This window comes from Micromys minutus (genome assembly GCF_963924665.1).
Source record: "Micromys minutus genome assembly, contig: SCAFFOLD_573, whole genome shotgun sequence".
Lineage (NCBI taxonomy): Eukaryota > Metazoa > Chordata > Mammalia > Rodentia > Muridae > Micromys > Micromys minutus.
Window position 1 is genome coordinate 42577 of NW_027667829.1, and position 23346 is coordinate 65922.

General features: G+C 38.1%; 1 protein-coding gene across 1 annotated transcript in view; it reads left to right on the forward strand.

Moving 5' to 3' along the window:
* The window catches only part of LOC308416114 (chromosome-associated kinesin KIF4-like), a gene marked incomplete at its 5' end in the record, with an annotated part of 44154 nt that extends 20946 nt beyond the window's left edge, over positions 1–23208 (forward strand). Inside the window, 12 exon segments of the mRNA XM_080942592.1 lie at positions 1710–1813; positions 2894–3038; positions 4382–4492; positions 10069–10152; positions 10774–10887; positions 17266–17421; positions 17536–17636; positions 19369–19498; positions 20988–21158; positions 21844–21903; positions 21907–21951; positions 23037–23208. Coding sequence (XP_080798718.1) covers positions 1710–1813; positions 2894–3038; positions 4382–4492; positions 10069–10152; positions 10774–10887; positions 17266–17421; positions 17536–17636; positions 19369–19498; positions 20988–21158; positions 21844–21903; positions 21907–21951; positions 23037–23195 — 1380 coding nt within the window. The 3' untranslated portion in view covers positions 23196–23208.
* Positions 23209–23346: the final 138 nt, after the last annotated feature.

The following is a 23346-nucleotide window of genomic DNA, read 5'->3' on the forward strand; positions in this document are numbered from 1 at the left end:
TGGTTGTGAGGACAAGATAAAATCTGACCAAAGGGATTTTTACAGCCTAGAAAACATCTAAATTTCAGTTTCTAAAAGTTACTACATAAATGCATGTAGAACTGCAGTTGCTATTGAATTGATGTTTGAAAGTTCCAATATAAGAATACTGAAGGCTGAAGATATAGCCCCATTGGTAGCATGTTTACTTAGCATGAATAAAACCCCAGGGTTGATCCCTAGCACCAGATAAACCAACTGGGTTTGGTAGCTTGTAATCCTAGCACTTTGAGGCAGAGGCCAGAAGATTAAAAGTTCAAGGTCAGACTCAGCTACATAGGGAATTCTAGACCAGAAGAGATCTTGCCTCAAAACAAAAACAAAACAAAAACAAAAAAAAAAAAAACAAAAAAAAAAAACCCAAGTTCATATAGCTCTTTATAGGTTATAAATGTCCTTACCATTTAATCCCGTTTTATCTTTTTAGCAATCCTATAAAGTAATATTAGTGTAGAAAACATTGTTTTTTTAAACTTGTTTTTGAGATGGCTCTTGCTATTTTATTCAGTCTTGCCTCCAGCTTCTGGGCTCAAGTGATACTTTTGCCTCAGCTTTCTGAGTAGCTAGGACTCAAAGCATGCACCAGTATACCTGGTTCACATTATTAATACGGGTAGAAAAACTTGAGAGAATCCAAGATGATTTCTAAATCTAATAACCCACTAGAAAGACTCAAAAGACTCAGTAAGTACTCATAGTCACAGTAAAGATTTATTATGGAAAGGGTACAAAATAAAACCAGGAAAGAGAAAAAAGCCAGTATCCAAACACAAGCTTCCAAAAATCCTTTCCCAGTGGATTCCACAGACTTTTTATTCTTTCATTTATTTAATTATATGTGAAATATTCTTTACCAGGACAGAACCCCCTGACCCTAAGCATTCGGGGGTCCATCATATAGGCTTTCTTTGTCTAGTGCATACCATAATATTTATAACCCCTGATAGAAGACAGGTGTTCTGGGAAAAATTGCAGTATTTACATAGTTTAATCGTAAGTGAGCCACTGTTACAGACAAGGATGGCCCTACCAAAAATCAAAGTTACCAGGCACAATCAAAGAGTCAGTCTTGCAAGGAACCCTTTTTATTGATAGTAGTCTCAGAACTACTATATTAACTCTTTTCATCATAGAAACTAGGGATAAAAGGGGTTGTTTCTGATATGCTTTGTGTTATAGTTAATATTCAGATCCAGGCCTTTGAACTTCAAGTCCATATACATATATATATACCACACAATTTTATTCTCAAGTCAAAAGGAAAAATATTGTAGTATGCAATTGATGTAGTAAAATTTAATTCATAAAGCCAGATGTGGAATCTCTATAACCTTAGTCCTTGTGAAGGCATGAGTATAGGAAAGAGTCCAGCCTAGCCTCTATACTAAGGCCCTGTTTGTTTAAAAGAAGCAAGGGGGAGAGTGGGAGGGGAAAGAAGGAAAAATAAATTAATAAAAATAATTCGAGGTTGTACACAACTTTAATACAAACATTCAAGAGACAAAAGCAGGCTTATCTCTGAGTTTGATGCCAGTTTGCAAGTTCCAGGCCAGCCAGAACTATATGAGACCATGTGTTGTTGTTAATGGTTACTAGAGACAGAATGCTGAAGCAATTATCTTTGTGTTCTATATAAACTTTTCTTTTTTTCTGACCTGTACTGTTTCTAGGATAATATTAAAAATCTAGAATTGGAAGTCCACAGTCTACAGAAGGAAAAAGAAGAATTGGTTCTTGAACTTCAAACAGCAAAAAAGGATGTCAACCAAGCCAAGTAAGAATATAGTCATTAAACGTTAACTAAGTACCTGCCATATGTAAGATGAGTTGTCAAGACTAGAGAAATAGAAGACCCATTTACTGCCCCTAAACAATTTTATCATAGTAGGTAGGGAAAGGAAACCTAGATACAAGAAAAATAATTGAGACTTTACTTTTTTTAAAAATTATGTTTAATTGGGGGGGGGTAGTATGTGCACATGAGTGCAGTTGCCCATGGAGACCAGAAAATGGTACAGGATCCCCTGTCCGTGGAGTTACAAGTGGTTGTGAACCACCCAATGTGGATGATGAAAATTGAATTCAGGTCAGCTTCAAGAGCAGCATGTACTCTTAATTCCTGAGCCATCTCTCCAGCCCTAGTAAAATAGCATCTCAGGATGACAGTAAAACAATTCTGTAGTAAAGCAAACAACTACTGCCCAAATAACTTTTAGCAGTGATTAAGAATTATGTTAAGACTAAGTAGAATTTAGAGTTTACAGACAGGGGCTGTGATCAAGAAAGAATTTATATGAAGTTAAATGAAAGCTGACATTTGGAAAATAATGTATAGACCTCTGAGATAATTTCTATGCCCCTGCTTGTGAATATTAATGTCCAAGCTAATAATTAAAAATCAATGTAACTATCCCTTGATTTGGGATATTTCCTTTGAATATGACTAAGCCAATCAGAAGCCTCTCCTCCTTTAGACTTCTACCTTAGAAAAAGCCTAACTTGCCCAAATTATTTTTATTTGATCTTGAATCTCAACTTTATGTTCTTTAGAGTGATGATAAATGTTTACTTTTCTGTCTTCAACTTACGTCATCAGAATTATTCCCTTACAGCTCATGCACAGTGTCTTCCTTTTGCTCTGAGTGGTGGGGAAAAGTATATTTGAAGCAGTTCCTTATTGTATAGACTCAAAAATATGTTGCTTTACTCTGATATGAAGCTCTCATCAGTGAAATAGTTTTGATTGGGTGGGTTATAATCATTATTTTAGATGACTATATCAAGGTGTGTCCCAGGAGTGTCCTATTTTATATTTTAGAATAAGATATTTCATTCCTATCACACTTGCGTTTAGGTTGAGTGAGCGCCATCGCAAACGTCTTCAGGAGCTGGAGGGTCAAATAGCTGATTTGAAAAAGAAAGTACATGAACAGTCCAAACTTCTGAAGCTGAAGGAATCCACTGAGTATACTGTCTCCAAGCTGAACCAGGAGATACGGGTAATAAGTCCTACCCTATGTTAATAGCTGATAGTTGAATTTGTCCATGATCTTAGAAAATAATTCCTTTTTTAAAGAATTATTTATTTTGGGGCTGGAGAGATGGCTCAGCGGTTAAGAGCACTGACTTGCTCTTCCAGAGGTCAGGAGTTCAAGACCCAGCAACCACATGGTGGCTCACAACCATCTGTAATGAAACCTGAACCCTCTTCTGGTATATCTAAAGACAGCTACAGTGTACTTATATATAATAAATAAATAAATAAATAAATCTTAAAAAAAAATTATTTATTTTTTGTTCACTATACCTGTCTTCAGACACATCAGAAGAGAGCATCAAATCTCATTACAGATGGTTGTGAGCCACCATGTGTTTTCTGGGACTTGAACTCAGGTCCTTAGGAAAAGTAGTTAGTGCTCTTAACCATTGAGCCATCTCTCCAACCCAGAAAATAATTTTTTGGAGCCACCTTTAATTCCAACTTGGAACTCAGGATACAGAGGCAGTGGGATTTTTTTTTTTTTTTTTTGTAAATTCAAGGTCAATTGGATCTATGTAACTATTTATTTATTTATTTTTTATCTATTTATTTATTTATTTGCATCCCAACTGCTACCCTGCTCCACTCCTCCCCCCCAGAGTCCATCCATCCTCCTTGTGCCTCCTCACAGAATTTCTACCTCCATCCTTCCTCTTATTTGTGTGTCCTCCCCCATCCCCCTGTATTTCCCTACCCTGTCATATCAAGTCTCTGCCTGATTAAGCACACCCTCTCTCCCTTAGGCCAGACAAGGCATCCCTGTTGGGAACTGAAGGCCAATGAGAGTTGCATTGTCAAACACTGTCTCAAAAAAATTCTTCCTTACTTTAAGGGTCTGGAGAGATGGCTCGCTCAGGGAATCCAAATTTTGTTCTCAGCAGCTACACCCAGTGGCTCCCAACCTATCACTCTAGCTCCAGGGAATGTAACACCTCACTAACATCATAGATACACAGACACACACATGCATGCACATACACATGCTCACACACGCAAAATAAAAAATAAAGCAAATCTTTAAAAACAAAGAAAAGAATTCCTTGAGATTCAGATTAACTAAAATAAATGTGGGGCAAGATTTAGCTCTCTTACTTTTGGGTCTTTGTATAGTCTATACTTGAAAACTCTAAGTTTAGCAAGAGATAGCAAACCTAATGAGCATTTGTGGTTGACCTCAACTTAGCTCTGACTTGTCTCTCTTTATGGTTACCCTGTACACCTGTACATCAGCCCAGAATAAAGTGCACATGACTAATACACTGGTTTTGTTTGATTTGGCTTAGTTTTGTTTTGTTATGACAGATGATGAAAAACCAGCGAGTCCAGTTAATGCATCAAATGAAAGATGATGCCCAGAAGTTTAGGCAATGGAAGCAACAAAAAGACAAAGAAGCAATCCAGTTAAAAGAACGGGTACGTTAATTAAAGCTCCTCAAAGGCCCAGGGAATGAGCCTTCTCTGAGCTAGAAATACTAAATATTCTTTGCAGATATCTGATATCTCCAGATGTGTGACAGTCACGAATTAAACAGCTTTCGGTTGAGTGTCTGCCATGTACAAGGTACTTTTGACTAGGTACTATGGAAATTTTCTGAGTAATAAATGTGCTCTATCCTTTAATAATGTCTTATCTATTTAGGAAGAAGGTGCAGTGTAAGCATGGGTTTCTTCAATATATGGAATAAGCCATTTAAGAACGATACAGATAGGCTAGTGTGATGGCTCTGCAAGTAAAGCTTGACAACTTGAGTGATTCCCCAGAGCCATACAAAGATTGAAGTATAGAACTGTCTCTACAGATGGTCCTATGGCCTCCACACATGTGCCATGGTGCATATCTCCACAGAATAATAAATAAGATAAAATAATTCTAAAAAGAACAACACACAAGAAAGATAGATAGTCACTTGAGAAGAAAAAACAGTAAAGGAAAACCAGGACTAGAAAGTATGAGACATAAAGCAGAAGGCAGAAGATGTGTTGAAGCACATTTTTCACATTCAGTGTTGCTGTGAGACCATTTCTATGCAGGGACACTTTCTGCTTTTGTTCAGTGATGGTGTGCTAACAGCAAAAAGATCTTACAAACAATTCAGCCACTTGGATGTTTCTAATCCTAAATACATGAGAGATTTGTCAAGGGGAAGTTCTGAAGAAACTGGTGTCTTCGGGGGATACATACTCCTGATGATCACTCATGGGGATATAGAGCTCAAAGAATCAAAAATATAAAACTCGCTTTAGCAAAATCTTTTTTAAAAATATTTATTTTATTGGGCAGAGGGATGAGGACACCCACAGTCTGAGAGGTCGGTTTCTCCATTATGTGGATTTCAGGGGGTTAAACTCGGGGTTGGTAGTAAGCACCTTTTTCTACTGAGCCATCTAGCTGAGACATCAAGATTTTTAGCATAGCATTTTTCAGAAGGATTTTCTAAGTGTCTATATGTGGGTTTTTGTTGTTGTTTTGGGCTTTTGTGGGGGTTGTTTTTGTGTTTCTTTGTTTTTTTAGTTTAGCCTTAACAATGAGCAGTTCAAAACCAAGCAAAACTATTTTATATGGTACTTAGGCAAAAAAAAAAAAAAAAAAGAGAGAGAGAAGAAAGTGTGGTATATATAAAACTAATCAGACAACTGAGTTGTTTATTGGAACATGTATACGCATAGAAATCACAGTGCAATAATCACCCCATATCCAGCCACTATTGTTTATATTTATTTATCTCGTATACGTGAAGATCAGAGGACAAGTTGCAGTAGTATATTTTCTCTACATGTGAGTCCAAGGAATCAAACCCAGGTATTTGAGCTTGGCAGCAGGTACCACCACCCTCTGAGACATTCTGCTGGTCCAAACAGAGTTACCATAAAACTCAGAGTACTTGAGACCCTGGCTTCCATCCTTAGCATGTGCGCACATGTGCACAAACACACACACCAACTTTAATCCCCAACACTCACATATACAAAATCTTCACACATACCAGACAAAAAAGGAACTGACAAAATCCAACATTGTTTGATGATAAAAACAATCTTTGAAGATGATTTCCTGAATCTGACAAAGTTGTATATGAAAACCCTACTGCCAATCTTAGGTTATACTTAATGATAAAAACAAAAAAAAACATCCCTTCCATCAGGAACAAGGTATACCTAAATTCACACAACACATTAAATAAATAAATAAATAAATAAATAAATAAATAAGCACAGTCAACACAGAAATATTTTATTTGTGTATATATAAAAATAGGGAAACCATCCAGTTTCAAACAGTATCAATACAAATACTTAGGAATAATTAGCAAAATAACTTTCTAATTTTCACTCTGAAGACTACAAAACATTGAATTTAAAAACCAAATAAAAGAAAAGCTAGTTCATATTAATGAGCAGAAAGATCTGATATTCTAAATATAGACTATCCCTCAAATCTCTTTGCAGATTCAACACAATTGTAGTCAAAATTTCAGTGATTAAAAATGCTTGCCTAGCATGTATGAGGCCCCAAGGTCAGTCAGAAGTGCTAGAAGTAAATAAAACCCATCTGACCTTTTCACAGAAATCCACCAACTGAAATCCTAAAATTCAAATGGAAATGTGAGAGCAATCAAAAAGTAAAGGCTGAAACAAATATGACCGCTACTGCCAGAACTTAGTTTCTTATTTTTAAGATTTATTCTTTGGAAATTTCATACACGACTGCAGTGTGTTTAGATCTTATTTATGCCTACCAGATTTCTTTACCTAATTCCTCCCACACTCCCCCTTCCTATCCCATGTTTTCTTTTTAATATATTCATTTTTCCAACCCCAGTCTCACTGAGTTGTGCAGACTGGCCTGTAACTTGCCTTCTCCCAACCCCTGGGTAGTTGTGGGATTACAGACATGTGACACCAGACCTGGTGACCCAATTGATTTTCAGCATTGGTGCCAAGACAATGAAGAAATAGTAGCCTTCTAAAAGGGGAGGTACTCAATACCCAACCAGCCTGGGCTGTTCTATAAACCATAGGTCCCAGTGAGACTGTGTCTCAAAAGCAAGATGGACTGCTCCTAAGAAATAACACTTGAGGCTCACCTTTACCAGCATGTGCACACATATGTATGCCACACATCTTCACACACATTTATTTTCATATAAGCAATATATACAAGAATAGTCTTTCCATCCTACAATGCCAAGTTGACAAGATAATCATGTAATAAAGTTGGGACATGCCTCACACCATATATAAAATTAAACTAAACTGTATAAAAATCTCTTTGTGACCCAGTGAGATAGTTCAAGTATCTCTCACCAAGCCTGAGTTCCTTCACTGGGAACCACATATTAGGAAAGAACTGCACGCACACACATATACAAAATAAATAATAAATTTAAATATTTGAGCTAAAACTACAAATCTCTTAGAAGAGAGCATAAATGATAGTTTTGTGAGTTTTGATTAGGTAAAAGGTTTATTATTTTTAATGGGATACCTAAAGGACAGTCAAAGAAAAATAATATTAAACAAGCAAAAGCTTTTGCACTGTAAACAATACCAGTTTGAACATAGTCAGTACACAAAATAGTAGAAAATATTCATGTCATTAAAATAACAAGGATCTTGTAAGCACAATTTATTTAAAAAATACTTACCACTCAATAAACATAGCCTAGTTGTAAGATTAAACAAACAGTAGAGTTCACAAAAGGCAATCGGCGTCATTTGCCACCATGAAAATGCAAATGGAAACCACAGTGACATACTATTTTACACCCATGAAGATAATTATTGTGAAAAGATAAGGCTTGGCAAGGATTCAGAATTAGAAATGCCACACATTTGCTGGTAGGATGGGCAAAGTGGTATACCCGCTGTGACAAACAGTCGGCTGTTAGGATAGATAATCTACAGGTATTTATGATCCATTGATTCCACTCTTAGTTCTTTCTACTGAGAAGGTTCAAAGACATGCCTGTGTGAAACTTGTATGTGTATGTTCATAGAGCATAAGTGCTATTAACCAAAACTGTGGAGGCAAGCTTTAGTATATCAATAAGTAAACTGATAAATAAAAATATGCATACAGTGCAATATTATGATCATGAAAAGAAATTTAGTACTGGCACATGCTGCCACATGAACGAACCTTGAAAACATTGTGCTAAGTGAAGAAGCCATTAACAAATAATGATATAATATATTATAGGGCATACCCAGAATTGGCATATTTATAGGCAGAAAATAGTAAGTACAGTGACAGGGTTGTGTGCCATTACATAAAGGACAAGAGATTTCTTTCTATGGTAATGAAACTGTGGCAACACTTGGATTGTGATGATGGTTTTTACATCAACTCTTTGAATATGCCAAAAGCCATGAATCATACATTAGGTCATTAAGTGGTATCATGCATTAATTATCTCAATAAAAGCACTAAAGAAAAGAGGAAGGCTTATCTGTAAAGTACTAAATTAATTTACAATAGTGGATATGCTGTATTGATAAGAATCTTCATTTTTGTTAAAAATAAATACAAATAAAGAGAACCTTTATCTCACAGAATGAAAATTTTAGGACTGAGAAGGGATGAAGTAAGGTATATTGGGAGTGCTAATGATACTGAAAGTTGTTAAAAGTAAGAACAATAAATAAAAAAGACACTGGGTTAAATAGGGAAAAGTTTTCAGGACAGCAGTGGGAAGTAATTTCAAGTAAAATGTAAGAAAAACATATCACATTAGTTGTATAAAATGAATAGCTGTCTTCTTTTCCCTGCTACTCAGAATTAAACCTAAGACTTCATGCTTGTTGGACCAGCATTCTGCTCCTAAGCTGCAATCTTGACTGGTAAAATGAATAGCTCTTTTTTTAAAAAAATAATCAGTCTTTTAATTTGTCGTGGATGCAGTATCATTTCAAAACTTCTCTCCAATTTTAAGCAGTTATATGTTGTAATTTTCAGGATCAAATAATTTCAAAAGGTGAATGAAAACGAGTGCACCAAGAATCAGCATGTTCGACTCTTTTATTTAATTGATAAAAATTTTCATGCAATAATCACAAACTCCATGCCTTCTCTCTCTCTCTCTCTCTTTCTCTCTCTCTGTGTGTGTGTTTGTGTTAGAAAACAAATAGGCAAACAAGCCAGAATAATTTTTTAAGTACAAGAAGTATGTACACAGCAACACACACACAAACTCTTAAAAATAAAAAATTTGAAACTATTTTATATATAGTTCAACTATGTTGGCCATTTCATAAGAGTTCTTGTATGTATGCTGGCAAAGATATGGCTAAAATGGCTGATCACTCACATCACCCACATTGGGTAAGCAACAAGTAGAACTGGAGAGCTTAATGGATTAGGAAGATAGGGAAGGGGGCTAGAGATCACAGTGTGTGGTTGTTTGAAGCGAGTGATACCCCTAGTGTTTCATGGTCTTGATTTTTCTTTTCTGAGCAGAGAGGCTATATTCAGGGTATGCTATATTTGTTAAGAAATGAGAAGCTTCTTTTACTGGAGTTGTCCTAATTTTATAGGTATCTGCCTGTGTAGTATCTTTCTCCTTTTTCCCCAACCACTGGGTTATATGACCAATCACCTCATACAGTGGAGAATAAAAGAATACTGATCTATTTATTAATCAGTAGACCTGAGTCCTAGCTCTGTCAGTAGCAACCTATGTAGACAAGGCTGTTCATTGAATGATCTTTCAGATCTCACATTCTACAGTAATATTTAAAATTGACATAAGTCTGAGAAACAAACAATTTGGCCACAGAACAATAAGCTGGGGAAGACAAGGATCTGTATGTATATGCAAACCTAGTTTCTAGAACTTCCAGTTCCTAATTCTGATAAAAGAATATAAAAGCAACTCATAGAATTGTACTAAGCCTTAAATATAAAGGACATCTGGGAAGTCTTCTTGGTTTAAGGATTTATTTTAGTTACCTGAACATCAGTTAAGATATGTTTGTTTGTTTGTTATCAGGATCGTAAAAGGCAATATGAACTGCTCAAACTTGAAAGAAACTTCCAGAAACAGTCTAATGTGCTCAGACGTAAAACTGAGGAGGTATGTAAAAAAAAGCCAATCTTCTGGGCCACAAGCTTTATCATCTTAAACATGCTCACGTATCTTAGGAAACAGGATGTTAATCTTGGCCTGCAAAATTCATGAATTATTTTCCTTGATTGGTTTTGTTAGTGGGTTTGTTCTTGGTTTCTGTTTTTTTTCTGAGGTCAGAACTTATGTAGTTCAAGCTGTCCTTGAAATATGTAGCTAAGGCTGGCCTTGAACACCTAGTCCTTCTGACTCTACCTCCTAAGTGCTGGGACTGTGAGCATGTACCACCATGCAAGCTGAGTAAGTCCAAAATCTTGATCTCTTTCTTTATCTAGTATGGCTTGTGAACAAATAAAACCTGGGTTGAAAACTGTACCATTCAAATGTGAATTTTTCTTTCTAATAGAGTTTTTTCTAACACAAACAAAACAGACTACTAGCAGTACATTGCCATACAGTTTAGCCTGAGGGATTTCCTATCCTCCTGTGCATTCTGAAGCAGTAGCTATCCATCCATTATCATGTCCATGGCAACATAAAAACCCAATTCCTTTAGGAATTGAAAACTACACATTTTTTTTTTTCAAATTAAAATGTTCTTCAGCATAGCCACTCACCATTTGTATTTAGGCAGCAGCTGCAAACAAACGTCTTAAGGATGCTCTCCAAAAGCAAAAGGAGGTTGCAGAAAAACGGAAAGAGACTCGGAGCCGTGGGATGGAAAGCACTGCAGCTCGAATGAAGGTATGAACATTTTTAACTGACATTTTTTCTTACATGCTCTGGGGATAGGAAATAACTTTCTTCTGATTTAAAAGTAAATACGGAATTGGAAGGTCTGCCTGAAATCCTTATTTTCCAAAAGATACATCTTTAAACTGTTGTCAAAGAACAAGCTGACTATGTATTTCTTAACTGGCTTCCTTGTCTGGCCTTAGTGGGAGAGTGTGTCTAATTCAGCAATGACTTGAGGTGCCAGAATGTGTTGGTACCGAAGGGAGACCTCCCACTTCTCAGAGCTGAAGGAGAGGGGTGATAGGAGAAGGGCCATCTGATGAGAGACTGGGGGGGGGGGGCTGATATCAGGATGTAAAGTGAATGGATGGATGGATGGATGGATGGATGGATGGATGGATGGATGGATGATGGATGGGAAATACTTTTTAAAAAATCTAGGATCAAAAAAAAGAGTGGAGAATTCTTTGTATCCCTGCCTATCATAGCTCAGTTACTATTTTATTCAGGTATAATTGGCATACAGTGAATGGTTTATATTTAAATAGCACGGTTTGATGAAATGTTGGGTCACACCATACCATGGACTGGGGTCTTAGACTGAATAAAAAGAAGAAAGTAAGCTGAGTGTTAGTATTCCTCTCTGCTTCCTGACATTCAGCACAGTGTGATAGCCCACCTCCTACTCCTGCCTTCACACTGTGAAAAACAAAGAATTGCTCTTTAAGTTGCTTTTGTGGGGGGAGAGGGTGGTAACCAATATACATCATCAGTAGAATCATCAGATGTGCTTTCTGGCCTGGTATGGTAGCATACCTGTGACCCTCACAGCATTTGTGAAGCTGAGCAGAAAAATCTGAGTTCAAGTCAGGTCTGAGCTCCATGGAATCCAATTTGAATCTAATGGTTCTTAAACATACATGCAGGCACACAGTGCCTCTAAAAATTTAAACATTTTTTTAAATTAAAAACACATCACTGATAATTGGATACTAACCCCAGAAAGCTCCGAACACCCCAGAAACAACTCACAGACTATATGAAGTTCAAGAAAATAAATAAATAAATAAATAAATAAAAGAAAAAACCATTATGCTCAGTCCTTACACACCAAGAAAACATTGACTAATTCCAGGTTACATCTTGTTTTACATGTACTTTATGCTCATTGTAACTAGTAAGGTCTTAATGCACACTATCAAACCTTTAAAAAAAAAAACAAGCACTGACAAAAATATATTCGTATACTTTTATGCAAAAAAAATGCTTAAAATTTGTACCTTTATCTTTGTTTTTTAAAATAAAGTTGTTAAAAAAAATCCACAGATATAACCAGGTCGTGGTGGCACATGCCTCTAATCATAGCACTGGGGAGGCAAATGCAGACAGATATCTATCTGTGAGTTTGAGGCCAGCCTGGTCTACAGAGTTTTAGGATACCCAGGGATATACAGAGAAACCTTGTCTTGAGAAAACAAAAAGAGAGATTTTTCTATCACTATATATTTGTTTTTATTTTTTATAGTTTTAATAAAATGGAATTGCATGGTTCTCTTATTCAGCATAGTTATTTTCACATTTGTCCATATGATTACATACATAAATTACTTTTATTACTGAGAGACATCCCATTTGTAGTATCAATATGCCTTGTCTTATCTGATCACCTACTGGTGGTCATTTGAGTTCTTTCCATCCAGTTTGGGCTATTAGAGACATTGTGCCGAATATCCTCATACCAAGTTTTTGTGGGCACCATATATGTCTTATTTTACTTGCTTTTTAGTTTTTGTTTGTTTGGCACACAGGGTCTCTGTATTCCTGACTATCCTAGAACTCACTATGTAAATAAGGCTGGCCTCGAACTCACAGAGATCCACCTATGTCTGCCTCCTGAGAAATGGGATTAAAGGCATGCACCAACACACTCAACCTGCGTGTGTGTGTGTGTGTGTGTGTGTGTGTGTGTGTGTTTTGTGTGTTGTGTGAAGTATCTAAATATTTTCTTTTGATTGGTTTGTACTTTCTATAAAATTTGAATTCTTTCTATAACCTCGAAATATATCCAACAGATAATTTTGTATTTAACAATTTATTTTTTCTTAGAGTGTGACCTTTTGGGGGGTGGGTTTTGGGGTTTTTCTGTTTTGTTTTGTTTGGTGGTGGTGGTGGTTTTAGGGATTCTTTTGAATACCAAAGCTAGCTACTTACTTTTCTTTTTTGAGACAATGTATTCTTGGCTAGCCTCAAATTCACTGTGTAGCTGTGGGTGACCTCTAACTCCCTGCCTCTATATCCCAAGTGCTAGGGTTTCTGTTCAGATTGCATAAATCTTTCACACTCAAGTTCCTGGGTCACAGGTATGCACCACCATACCCAACACAGGGTTTTAATTGATAGCATTCAGTGTATTGATGCTTGCTTTTTATGATTCATAGTCTTTGTGTTTTATTTAAGATCTTTAGTAGATCTCAAGATTGCTAAGATTTTCTCCTTGAATTTTCTTCTTGAAATGTGTATTTTTAATCATGATACCTCTGTCAGAATTATATGTCTGCATATCTATTTGTAAATTCTATTACATTGATGTACATATATACTTTTAGTAGTAAATGCTGTCCCTTGATTTCCAAACCATCAAATTGTGCAAGTCCTCATAAGTCCTTATTCTTTTTTCTTTTTTTCTCTGCATTTCTATGTGAAGTTTAGAATTGGCTTACACATTTCTAGCAAATCTCCAAGTTTGATTAGGATTACATAAAATTTATAGCTAAGACATAAGAATATTAAGCTTTTTATCAAAAATGGAGGGGAGTGGAGTGGTGGCTAAGTGGTTAGAAGCACTGGTTGTTCTTCCAGGGGAACCAGAATCAGTTCCCACACCACATCTTAACTATCTATAACTCTAATGCTAGGAGATCAGACATCCTCTTCTTGCTCCAGCCAGTACCTGGAAAACACGTGGTACATAGACATACATTCAGACAAAACACCCATATACATAAAAAAATACTTTTTTATTCAAATTTTTTCAGAAGTTTTTCCTTTACTAAAATAACCTAATGGTTTGCATATTTTAGCCTTCTAGGATGGCAAATGACATTGTAGGGTTTTTTTTTTTAACCCAGTTTATTTTATTAAGGTATAATTAACATGAAGTAAAATGTGTGTGTTTTGTTGGACATTTCAGTAAGTGCTAAGGATTAAACCCAAGGCCTTGTACGTGCTAGGTAGCTAACTCCACTGATGAGTACCTCATCTCTCCTTTGCATTAGTCTTATAGTTAATAACGTAAACTATGACTTCTTTTAATGTGATGCATTTCAAAGATGGCTGTGTTATTTTTATCAATACTTTATGCTTTATTTGTATATCTATTTCAATGAGTCATAGTCCATTGCCTTTTTTAGACAAAGGATGGTCTGGACAGGTTCTGTGTGCCCAGGTTGACTAGTCTCTAACTTGCAGTAGTCCTCCTGCTTCAGCCTCCACAATGTGGTAGTACAGTCAGGAACCGCCACCCCCAACTAATAAGTTTGAATTAGATTAGTTTTTTCAGAGAAACAAAACCAATATATATGAAAGATTTATGAGGATAAATGGCTCACACGGTTATGGAGGTCAAAAAGCCCAAAGTGGTTATTCTGCAGGCTGGAGATCCAGGATACCAGTATCACCGTTCAGTCTAAGTCTGATAGCTTCTAAACCAGGAAACTGATAGTGGAACTCTGAGTCACAGGTAAAGGCTTGAAAATCTGGAGGTGTTGATAGAAGTGCTGGAGTCCAAAGATCAAAGTGCTTGAAGCTCTCCTGCCCCAGCTCCAGGAAAGACAGGAGTTGTTCTTCAGCCTGGTCGGGGTGATAGCTGTCCACACTGGTGGTAAATCTTCCCAATTCCCCAGGTGTGAGTAGGAAGGAGCTTTACCTGTTTAGGTATCCCTTACTCCAATCAAGTCACCACCTAAACTCAGCCATTACATGAATTAAGTTGCTATTTTAAAAGTTCACAGGCAGCTTTCTTCCTAAGTATAGTCGTTTCACTTTGGCATAGAACTAAGAAATGGATTACACAATAAGTTCATAGAAAAACCCTATATGTGTTTGTGTTTGTGTTTGTGCATATGTGTGCAGTGTGTTGGTAGGTGTGAACCTAGAGGAAGTCAGAGATTGGTGTTGAGTCTCTCTGCTGCTGATTTCTCACTGAACCTAGTGAAAGACCCCCGGAGGGTATCTTCCGTCTGAAGAGACCCCTCCCAAAGAGCAGCAAGACCACTCACTTCGGATGCAAGTAGCAAGAGGTTTATTTACACAGGTACCTGTGGGCACACAGTCTCTCAGAGGACTTGTGCGCCGGACAAAAGGGCAGTCCCCTTTTTATAGGGCTTGGGGGGCAGAAGCAAGGTACAGAAGCAGAAGCATAGCAACAGGGTTCTAATTGGTTAGTTTAATTGTGGCCAGGGAGTGAGCCCAAGGACAGGGCTCTAAGGAAACAGCTCCTGATACCAGCTGGGGCTGCAGCTCCTGAGAATAGTTGCCTTGGGCTTATCTAAGTATGGGAACTATGGCAGAAATATGGCTTTAAGGAGGCAACTCCTGGTACCAGTCAGGCTGCAGCTTCCGAGGATAATTGCTTTGGGCTCATCTAAGTGTGGGGACGGTGGCAGAAATATGGCTTTAAGGAGACAACTCCTGGTTCCAGTCGGAGGCTGCAGCTTATCTGAAAGCTGGGCTTGTCTGAGTGTCTCCCTTTCTTTGTCTATTGCTAGCTGGCCTCTCACCGGTATCTTGCTTGGCCACCTGGGACCCTGACCTAGCCTGCCCCGTGTGTGCACAGCCTTACAGACATGGCATTTACTGTTGCTAAGCGGGGGTCTTTCACTAGAACTCACAAGTTCAACTAATCTAGCCGTGATACTCAGTTAGCCTGAGTGCTGTCTCTGCCTTCCAAGTGCTAAAATTGTGCACAGGTCATCACACCCCCATTTCTTATTTTTACACAGATGCTGGGAAACTAAGATCGAGTATTCATATTTCTGTAGCAAGTGCTTAAACCACTGAGTCTCCTCTCTCTTAAGATTAGTTTTTGAAGTTGAATAGGGAAGGAAGTAGAGGGTTCTTGTTTTTATTTTAACCCCACCACTCCAACTTGTGACTCTTTGCTGTGTGGCCATCCACAGGAGTGTGGTCTACCTACCAGTAGCTAAGGTACACTAATTCTTCATCCACTGACAGTTGTCCATGGCTCCTTCGTTAGGGCCAGGACTTTTAAGCCCACTTTCCACCTCCGGGAATTTTGTCTGGTTTGAGTTTGCACAGTTCTTTTGAGAACTTTCTTCAACTTGAATTGATGGTTGGTTGATTAGTTATTTGTTTGTTTTGTTTATTTGTTTTCCTTTTTCCTATTTTGATATTGGGGGTTACATTTATAGCATTTTGAATATGTGCTCCTATTCTACCAGTAAGCTATACCCAGCCTTCAGGTTTTACTGTTTCTAAAATTAAATTAAGATAATTATATTCTCCTTTTAAAAGCCTTTCCATCTACTTTATTTATGCTTTATTTTTAGTTTATTATATTTGATGTGTGTGCGTGTGGCTGTTTGCACATGAGTGCAAATGTTTGAGGGTGGCCAGAGGCATTAGATTCCCTAGGAGCTCGAGTTATAGGCACTTATGAGCCACCTGACATAAGTACTGGCGATCAAATTTGGATCCTCCGGAAAAGTAGTATGTCCCCCACCCCTTAACTGCAAAGCCATCTCTCCAGCCCCTCGCCCACCATCTACTTTAAACATGTCATGACTAGTGAATGGCAAAAAAACAAATATTCTAGTGAACAATAAATAGTAGTAGAATACCTGGAGAAAGCCTCTGTGAACACTGAGAATTGAAGCCCAGGGCAGTACATTTGCATTTGAAGCTCAGGGCGGGTTCAGCAGATGTAGGTGTGGCTGTCTCTTGGGATCCCCTTTTGTCCCTGATCTTCACACCTGGCCTCCAAGAGAGATGTTTACAGGATTTTTGATTATTAACTTGCTTGTTCCCTATGTTATCTTTCTGCATGAATTAAAGTGATTTAAAAGACGACTAAATAAAGAAGACTTCACTTCAGCCTCAAGACTGGCAGAAGTCATGTTACAAATTTGAAAAATAAAAGAAAGAAAGAAAGAAAGAAAGAAAGAAAGAAAGAAAGAAAGAAAGAAAGAAAGAAAGCCTCTCTGACTGTTGATAATAGTTCTTGGGAGGGGGTGGTTTTAGTGCCTTAGACACATAAAAATCTCACTTCTGCTTTCACAGGCTCTGGTCCCAATGAAATAAGTTCAACAGGGTCTATCTAGCCCATGTAGTCCTCATCCCCAACTCCCACATGACTGATTTCTCTTCTAGAATTGGCTAGGAAATGAAATTGAGGTCATGGTCAATACTAAGGAAGGCAGACGACATCTGAATGGCCTTCTTGAAGAGAGAAAGATCCTTGCTCAAGCTGTGGCACAACTCAAAGAAAAAAGAGAATTTGGAGAGAACCCACCACCTAAACTCCGAGTAAGTGTCATGGGAAAATGCTGTCAATAACCACAGGGAATTTCCATCAAATCCCCACTGCATTTGAGGACTCTTTCCTTTGAAATTCCATCTTCTTGCCCACTATCTTTGCAGAGGCGCACATTCTCACGAGATGAAATACATGGTCAAGATTCAGGAGCAGAGGATTCTATCGCAAAGCAGATTCAAAGCCTAGAGACTGAATTGGAGCTCAGGTAAAGAGGCTCTATCTGAAACATGAAATATGCCTGGAACCCAAACAGACACCATCAATCCAGTCATTCAAGGGTCTCCTTCCTTTTCAGAAGATTTTTATGGGGAAAAGAACCCCAAAGAATGTAACAATGTTTTGAACCTGTGTGTTTAAAGTTATGTTGTGCTATATAGATTGCATCCATTGTGCTAGGATGAGGTAAGTGCCGTTCTTCCCACCTTACAAATGTAAAATGAAATTGGAGATCTTAAACTTTTTGAAAAAGGGACCAACAATACACATTGCAGCAGACAGCACCTTCACTTCAACAAATGGTATAGTTCAAGCTGCTTGGGTAGCTACATGTAGAAGAATGAAACTAGATCCTCCTCTCTTGTTCTACACAAACAACTCCAAATAGCTCAAAGCCCTGATACCATAATTTAATAGAGGAGAAAAGAATGAACACATTTCAACTTATAGGCACAGAAAAGGGCATTCATTCAGAATAGGACTCTGGAAGCACCTGATTTTGACAATTGACAAATGGGAACTCATGAAATAAACAAGTAAAGGTTTTGTATGTCAAATGACACCATCATTTCGGTAAAGAAGCAGCCTATAGAATAGGAAAAATTCTTTGCCAGCTACGTATCTGACAGAAGGTTAAAAACTGGACTTTACGGGGAACGAAGACAAATGAGCCAGGCTGTGGTAGCACACCTTTAATCCCAACATTCAGGAGGCAGAGGCAGGTAAATCAGAGTTTGAGGCCAGCCTGGTCTACAGAGCAAATTCCAGGACAGCCAGGGCTACAAACCCTGTCTTGAAAAAATAAAAATAATAAAATAAAAAATATCCAACTGTTGGGGTCCAGGAGTCTCCCCACAAACCACCGGAGCACTGGTCTCAGTCAGGCAGGGATGGTTTATTGAACACACACCTAAAGACTGATCATCCAGGGCAACAGCTCAGACTCACGAGCTGAAAGCTGCACACTGGACATTTCTCAGGGACAGCTTATAAAGACCACAACGAGCTCATACGCAGGTGCTGGAAGTGCTGCTGGTAGCTGGCCCTGACTCAAGCCATCTTAGACAGAATAGTTCATACTGGCCTTTAATTTGATGGGTCCTGCCTGAAGCTTATGGTTGTGGAATTTCTTAAGATTAACACACCTCATAACATATAGACTATAACAGAGTATGTGGTCAGCATGACCTTGCTCTGAGTTGTTATTTTTCTGGGTCAATGACTGGCAGGCATGTTATAACAAAGATATGAAATAGGTGGTGGCCATGGAACAGAATGGCTACAGCTATGCTGGGGGGATGGGCTTCAATACAAATACAATACAAATACAAAGCCAGGTATACACATACCTGGCTTTAAACAAAATTGAGAAAACAGTGAGACAAAGAAGTAACAGAAACTTCACACACCATAATGTGATCACCTCTGTACCTATATATGCACAGAGAAATAAATAAAAGGTAGAATTTTTTCTACATTTCAATATATATGTTCCATTTATTTCAACTGATATTTAATTAAATGAAAGCCATGTGGTTATTTCATTGGGGTTCTTTTTGTTACAGGTCTAGAAGTACCACATAAAATTTGAATCAGGTGCCTTAATTTTCTAACTGATCATTTCATACATAAAATTTTTTTCATGTTTTACTCAGAGCTCCTCCCTTTCTCCTTGCTCTTGAGGCTGATCACAGTAAATGTCACTGTTCTCTCCCTTGAAGGAGCGCTCAGATTGCCGACCTACAGCAAAAGCTTCTGGATGCTGAAACTGAAGACCGGACAAAACAACGCTGGGAGAATATTGCCACATATCTCGAAGCTAAATGTGCCATAAAGTATTTAGTTGGAGAGGTAAAACCATTCTTCTTAGCAACAGCTCTAGGGGAACTGCTGCGTAGGTCAAAGTATACAGTGCTGGTCAAAGTTTCTTGGTGCTGTAGCTACTTTTCATGGTAGAAACCCCAGTGATGCTAATACTAAAGCCTTTAATGAGTAAGCATTGGTTAAAAAGAAGTAAGTCCAAGCCAGTTACTTAGAAAGAGCAGAAATTTATACTCATCATACCTGACATAAAGCAAATATTCATTTATGTGAGCTACTGTTACTAGGAAAAAAACCCATAAGAAGTTACTGGTTAAGCATAAAGTATTGTACTATATTTAAAAACATGTATGAGGTGTGTATTTAAAAACTTGAGACACAGTCCCAAGGACAAAAACTTAACCATTTTTGATATATATAGATTCGTTTTAAGGAAAGTTGATTTGGAGGGAGTTGTTTGTTTTCTGTTTTATTTTAGTTTTGGTTTTTATTGAGACAGAGTTTTTCTGTGTAGCCTTGACTTTCCTGGAACTCACTCTGTAGACCAGGCTCCCAGAAATGTGACTGTCTACCTCCAGAGTGCTAAGATTAAAGGCGTGTGTCACACCTGGCTTTCTTCACTCATCTGAAGTTCATCATAAACTGTCAGAAGATGAATCAAAGTTATCACTCAACCTATATATTTCATGAATCCACAAGTTTCTGCATTGCTATGCTTTATACATTTTTGTCTTGGGCTAGCTAATGTATTCTGCTAAGGAATCCTGACTACTCTTGGGAACCTACTCATTATCTGAGCTATTAGTAAAAATAAAAGTGGGTGGGCCAGTGCAAGATACTAGTCTTGCCTAAAGAGGTATATCTAGAAAGATCTGCAATTTTAGCACTCGTGTCTATGAGTTCTAACATGTAAACAGGAATTCTAAAACAAAATTGGCTAATACACTGTGTCCTGTGTGAATTCCTGCTTAAAATTTAAGATCTACTTAAAGTTTCAGAGTTTTGGAATTGTCAGATTCTGTCCATGTTAAGTTTATTCTTGCCTTGAAAGAGAGCAACAGATAAATGACCCAGTGTGGCTTCTACCCTGTCTTTGCATAAATATTGACTTATGGCCTAGGAATGAAACTATCCTTTTAGGGGGCTGGAGAGGTGGTTCAGGGAACCCATTTTTGACTCCTAGCATCCATGTGGTAGCTCACAACCATTTGTAACTCTAGTTCTAGGTGATCTGACATCCCTCTTTAGGCCTCTGCAGGCACCAAACATATCATATACAAATGTACATGCAGAAAATATTCATATACATCAAAAGTAAAAAAAAAAATTAAAGCCAGTTAGTAGTATTACTTCAATTCACTATTAGAACCCACATGACATGGGAAAAAATGAGAATGGATTTAGAGTTTCTTGGAAGCACTTTTCTCAAACTGTTTCAAAAAGCTGACCTTTTCTTGCCCGATGAATGGGAGAAGATAGCTCATTCTGCAAATAAAATTACTTTCTCTTATGTTTTCAGCTGGTCTCCTCCAAAATACAGGTGAGCGAACTTGAAAGTAGCCTGAATCAGAGCAAGGTCAGCTGTATTGAAGTGCAGAAGATGCTGTTTGAAGAGCAAAATCATTTTGCTAAGATAGAGATGGATTTCAAAGAAGAGCTGGTCAAAATGGAGCAACAGCACCAAGAAAAGGTAACTGAGCAAGACAAGGATTTGCTGAGGCATGGGCTGAGACTGCCTTTGGTTGCTCAGCTTTTCAAAGCGGTGGAATGTGCCTGGCATGCTGGTGCTGCCTGTAATCCTAGCACTCTGGGAAGCTAAGGCAGAAGAATCATCTCAAGTTCAGAGTCAGTCTGGGCCATATTGAGACCCTGTCACTATTTGAAAAATAAATAAGCAGGCACCAGTGGCCCATGAAGCTTCCTTTCAAAAGTTTATGTGGCCTTTTCCACATTTTGCAAGTACCTGAAACAGAAATAACTTGTCTAAGTGGCTCTTAACCACTGGCTCAAATTCTAAGATTAACACACGGAGAAACACCCTTTCTAGGTTTATTACTTTGGACCATGAAAAGACATTCTTTATCTTTAACTCACAAAATAGTTACCTGGGGCTGGAGAGATGACTCAGTGGTTAAGAACACTGACTGCTCTTCCAGAGGTCCTGAGTTCAATTCCCAGCAACCACATGGTGGCTCACAACCACCTGCAATGGGATCTGGTGCCTTCTTCTGGTGTGTCTGAAGACAGCAACAGTGTACTCATATATAATAAATTTTAAAAATCTTTAAAAAATGTTACCTGGACCCTGCTTGAGCTAAAGAACACCCCTTCCCCTCACCACTTGAAACCACCCAGTGTGTTGTGTCTCTCTCTAGGTGTTGTACCTTCTCAGCCAGCTGCAGCAATGCCAAATGACAGAGAAGCAGCTGGAGGAATAAGTTAGTGAAAAGGAACAGCAGCTGCTTAGCACCCTGAAATGTCAGGTATGCAAAACATGATGGATAGTCCTGACTCATTTGGGCCATGGCACTTGGCAGCAGAAAGTAATTAACCACTTACAAACCTGAGCCTTTACTCCTTTGAGGCCCTGTTGAATCTAGTTAAGGGAAGATCAGCACAGCTCCAATAATAGCCTAACTTTCAGAACTAAAACAGAAGCCTCCACATCATACTTATGCCTCCTGATTCTTGTGCCGAAACCCTAAGCTTCAGCGCTGAAGAAGTACACTCATCTAGGATTTACCTAAAATCTTGATGGCAGTAAGCTGAAGCAGGCTTTGTGGTGAAGATTGCTCAGTGTTCTTGCAGAGGGCTTGAGTTCCCAGCACATGTCTGTCAGCTAACAACTGCATGGAACTCCAGCTCCAGGAGAAATCCCATACCTGGCTGTCAGCCTCTCCACACATCTGCACTCAAAGGCACATGCACATAATTAAAAATGATAAAAAGAAATCGAAAAAATCCTAAGGGCATTCAACGGATCTGAGCCAATGCCTGCCATGTTAGTAAAATGTCCAGGATCTAAAATTCTTTCAAAGGCTGGGAACACCACACCCTTTAGAAACATGTTGGAGCACTATTTAGTCCAATGTAGAATCTTATTCCTGCTCAGTCTCCAGGGTTCCCTTAGCTCTTCCTACTGTAAGACATATTCAAACTCATTAAAGTTGTATACATGAATCCTGTTGCCTTAACTGCAAACAAATATAATCGGGCTTGTTAGAATAGGGTGCAGACTAGTCTGTGTGAGAAGGGTGCACAGAAGCACCTGCAGATTTCAGGGAACAGCTAAACTAATGCTGTGTGGGATTCTGAACCAGCCTGCTTATGTGCATAGGCGAGAATGGGAAAGGATAAGAAAATTTGCTTCCTTCAAGTATATTCATGACTATTGGGGAATCCTGAAATATAAGAGACATTCAAAGAAGTAAAGCTGTGTCTGGCATTTAAAAACAAACAAAAACTATCATCTACCAGACACTTGAAAGCAGTGTTTTAATCTGAGTTATTTAGTAACTCTTTATGTGGACCCAAAATAACCCCACCTGTAACTGCAATCTGGAACTAGAAGGAAGAGCTTAGGAAGATGCAAGAAGTGTGTGAGCAAAATCAGCAGCTTCTCCAAGAAAACACTGCCATCAAGCAGGTAAGACGTCTTTCTACCCACTTAATAAGCCTCAGGAGACTCCCACTGAGGCTCACCCTTGGAAGCAACCTTCAGTATTGATGACTATATTACCCAGTTTTGTGTGGTCTCCATTGAGTTTTTATATGACACAGTCATGTACATTTCAAAGTGTTAGAAACACAAGATTTTGCCAGGTATGGTTGTATATACCTGTAATCCAGCATTTGGGAAGCAGAGACAGGCTGAACTT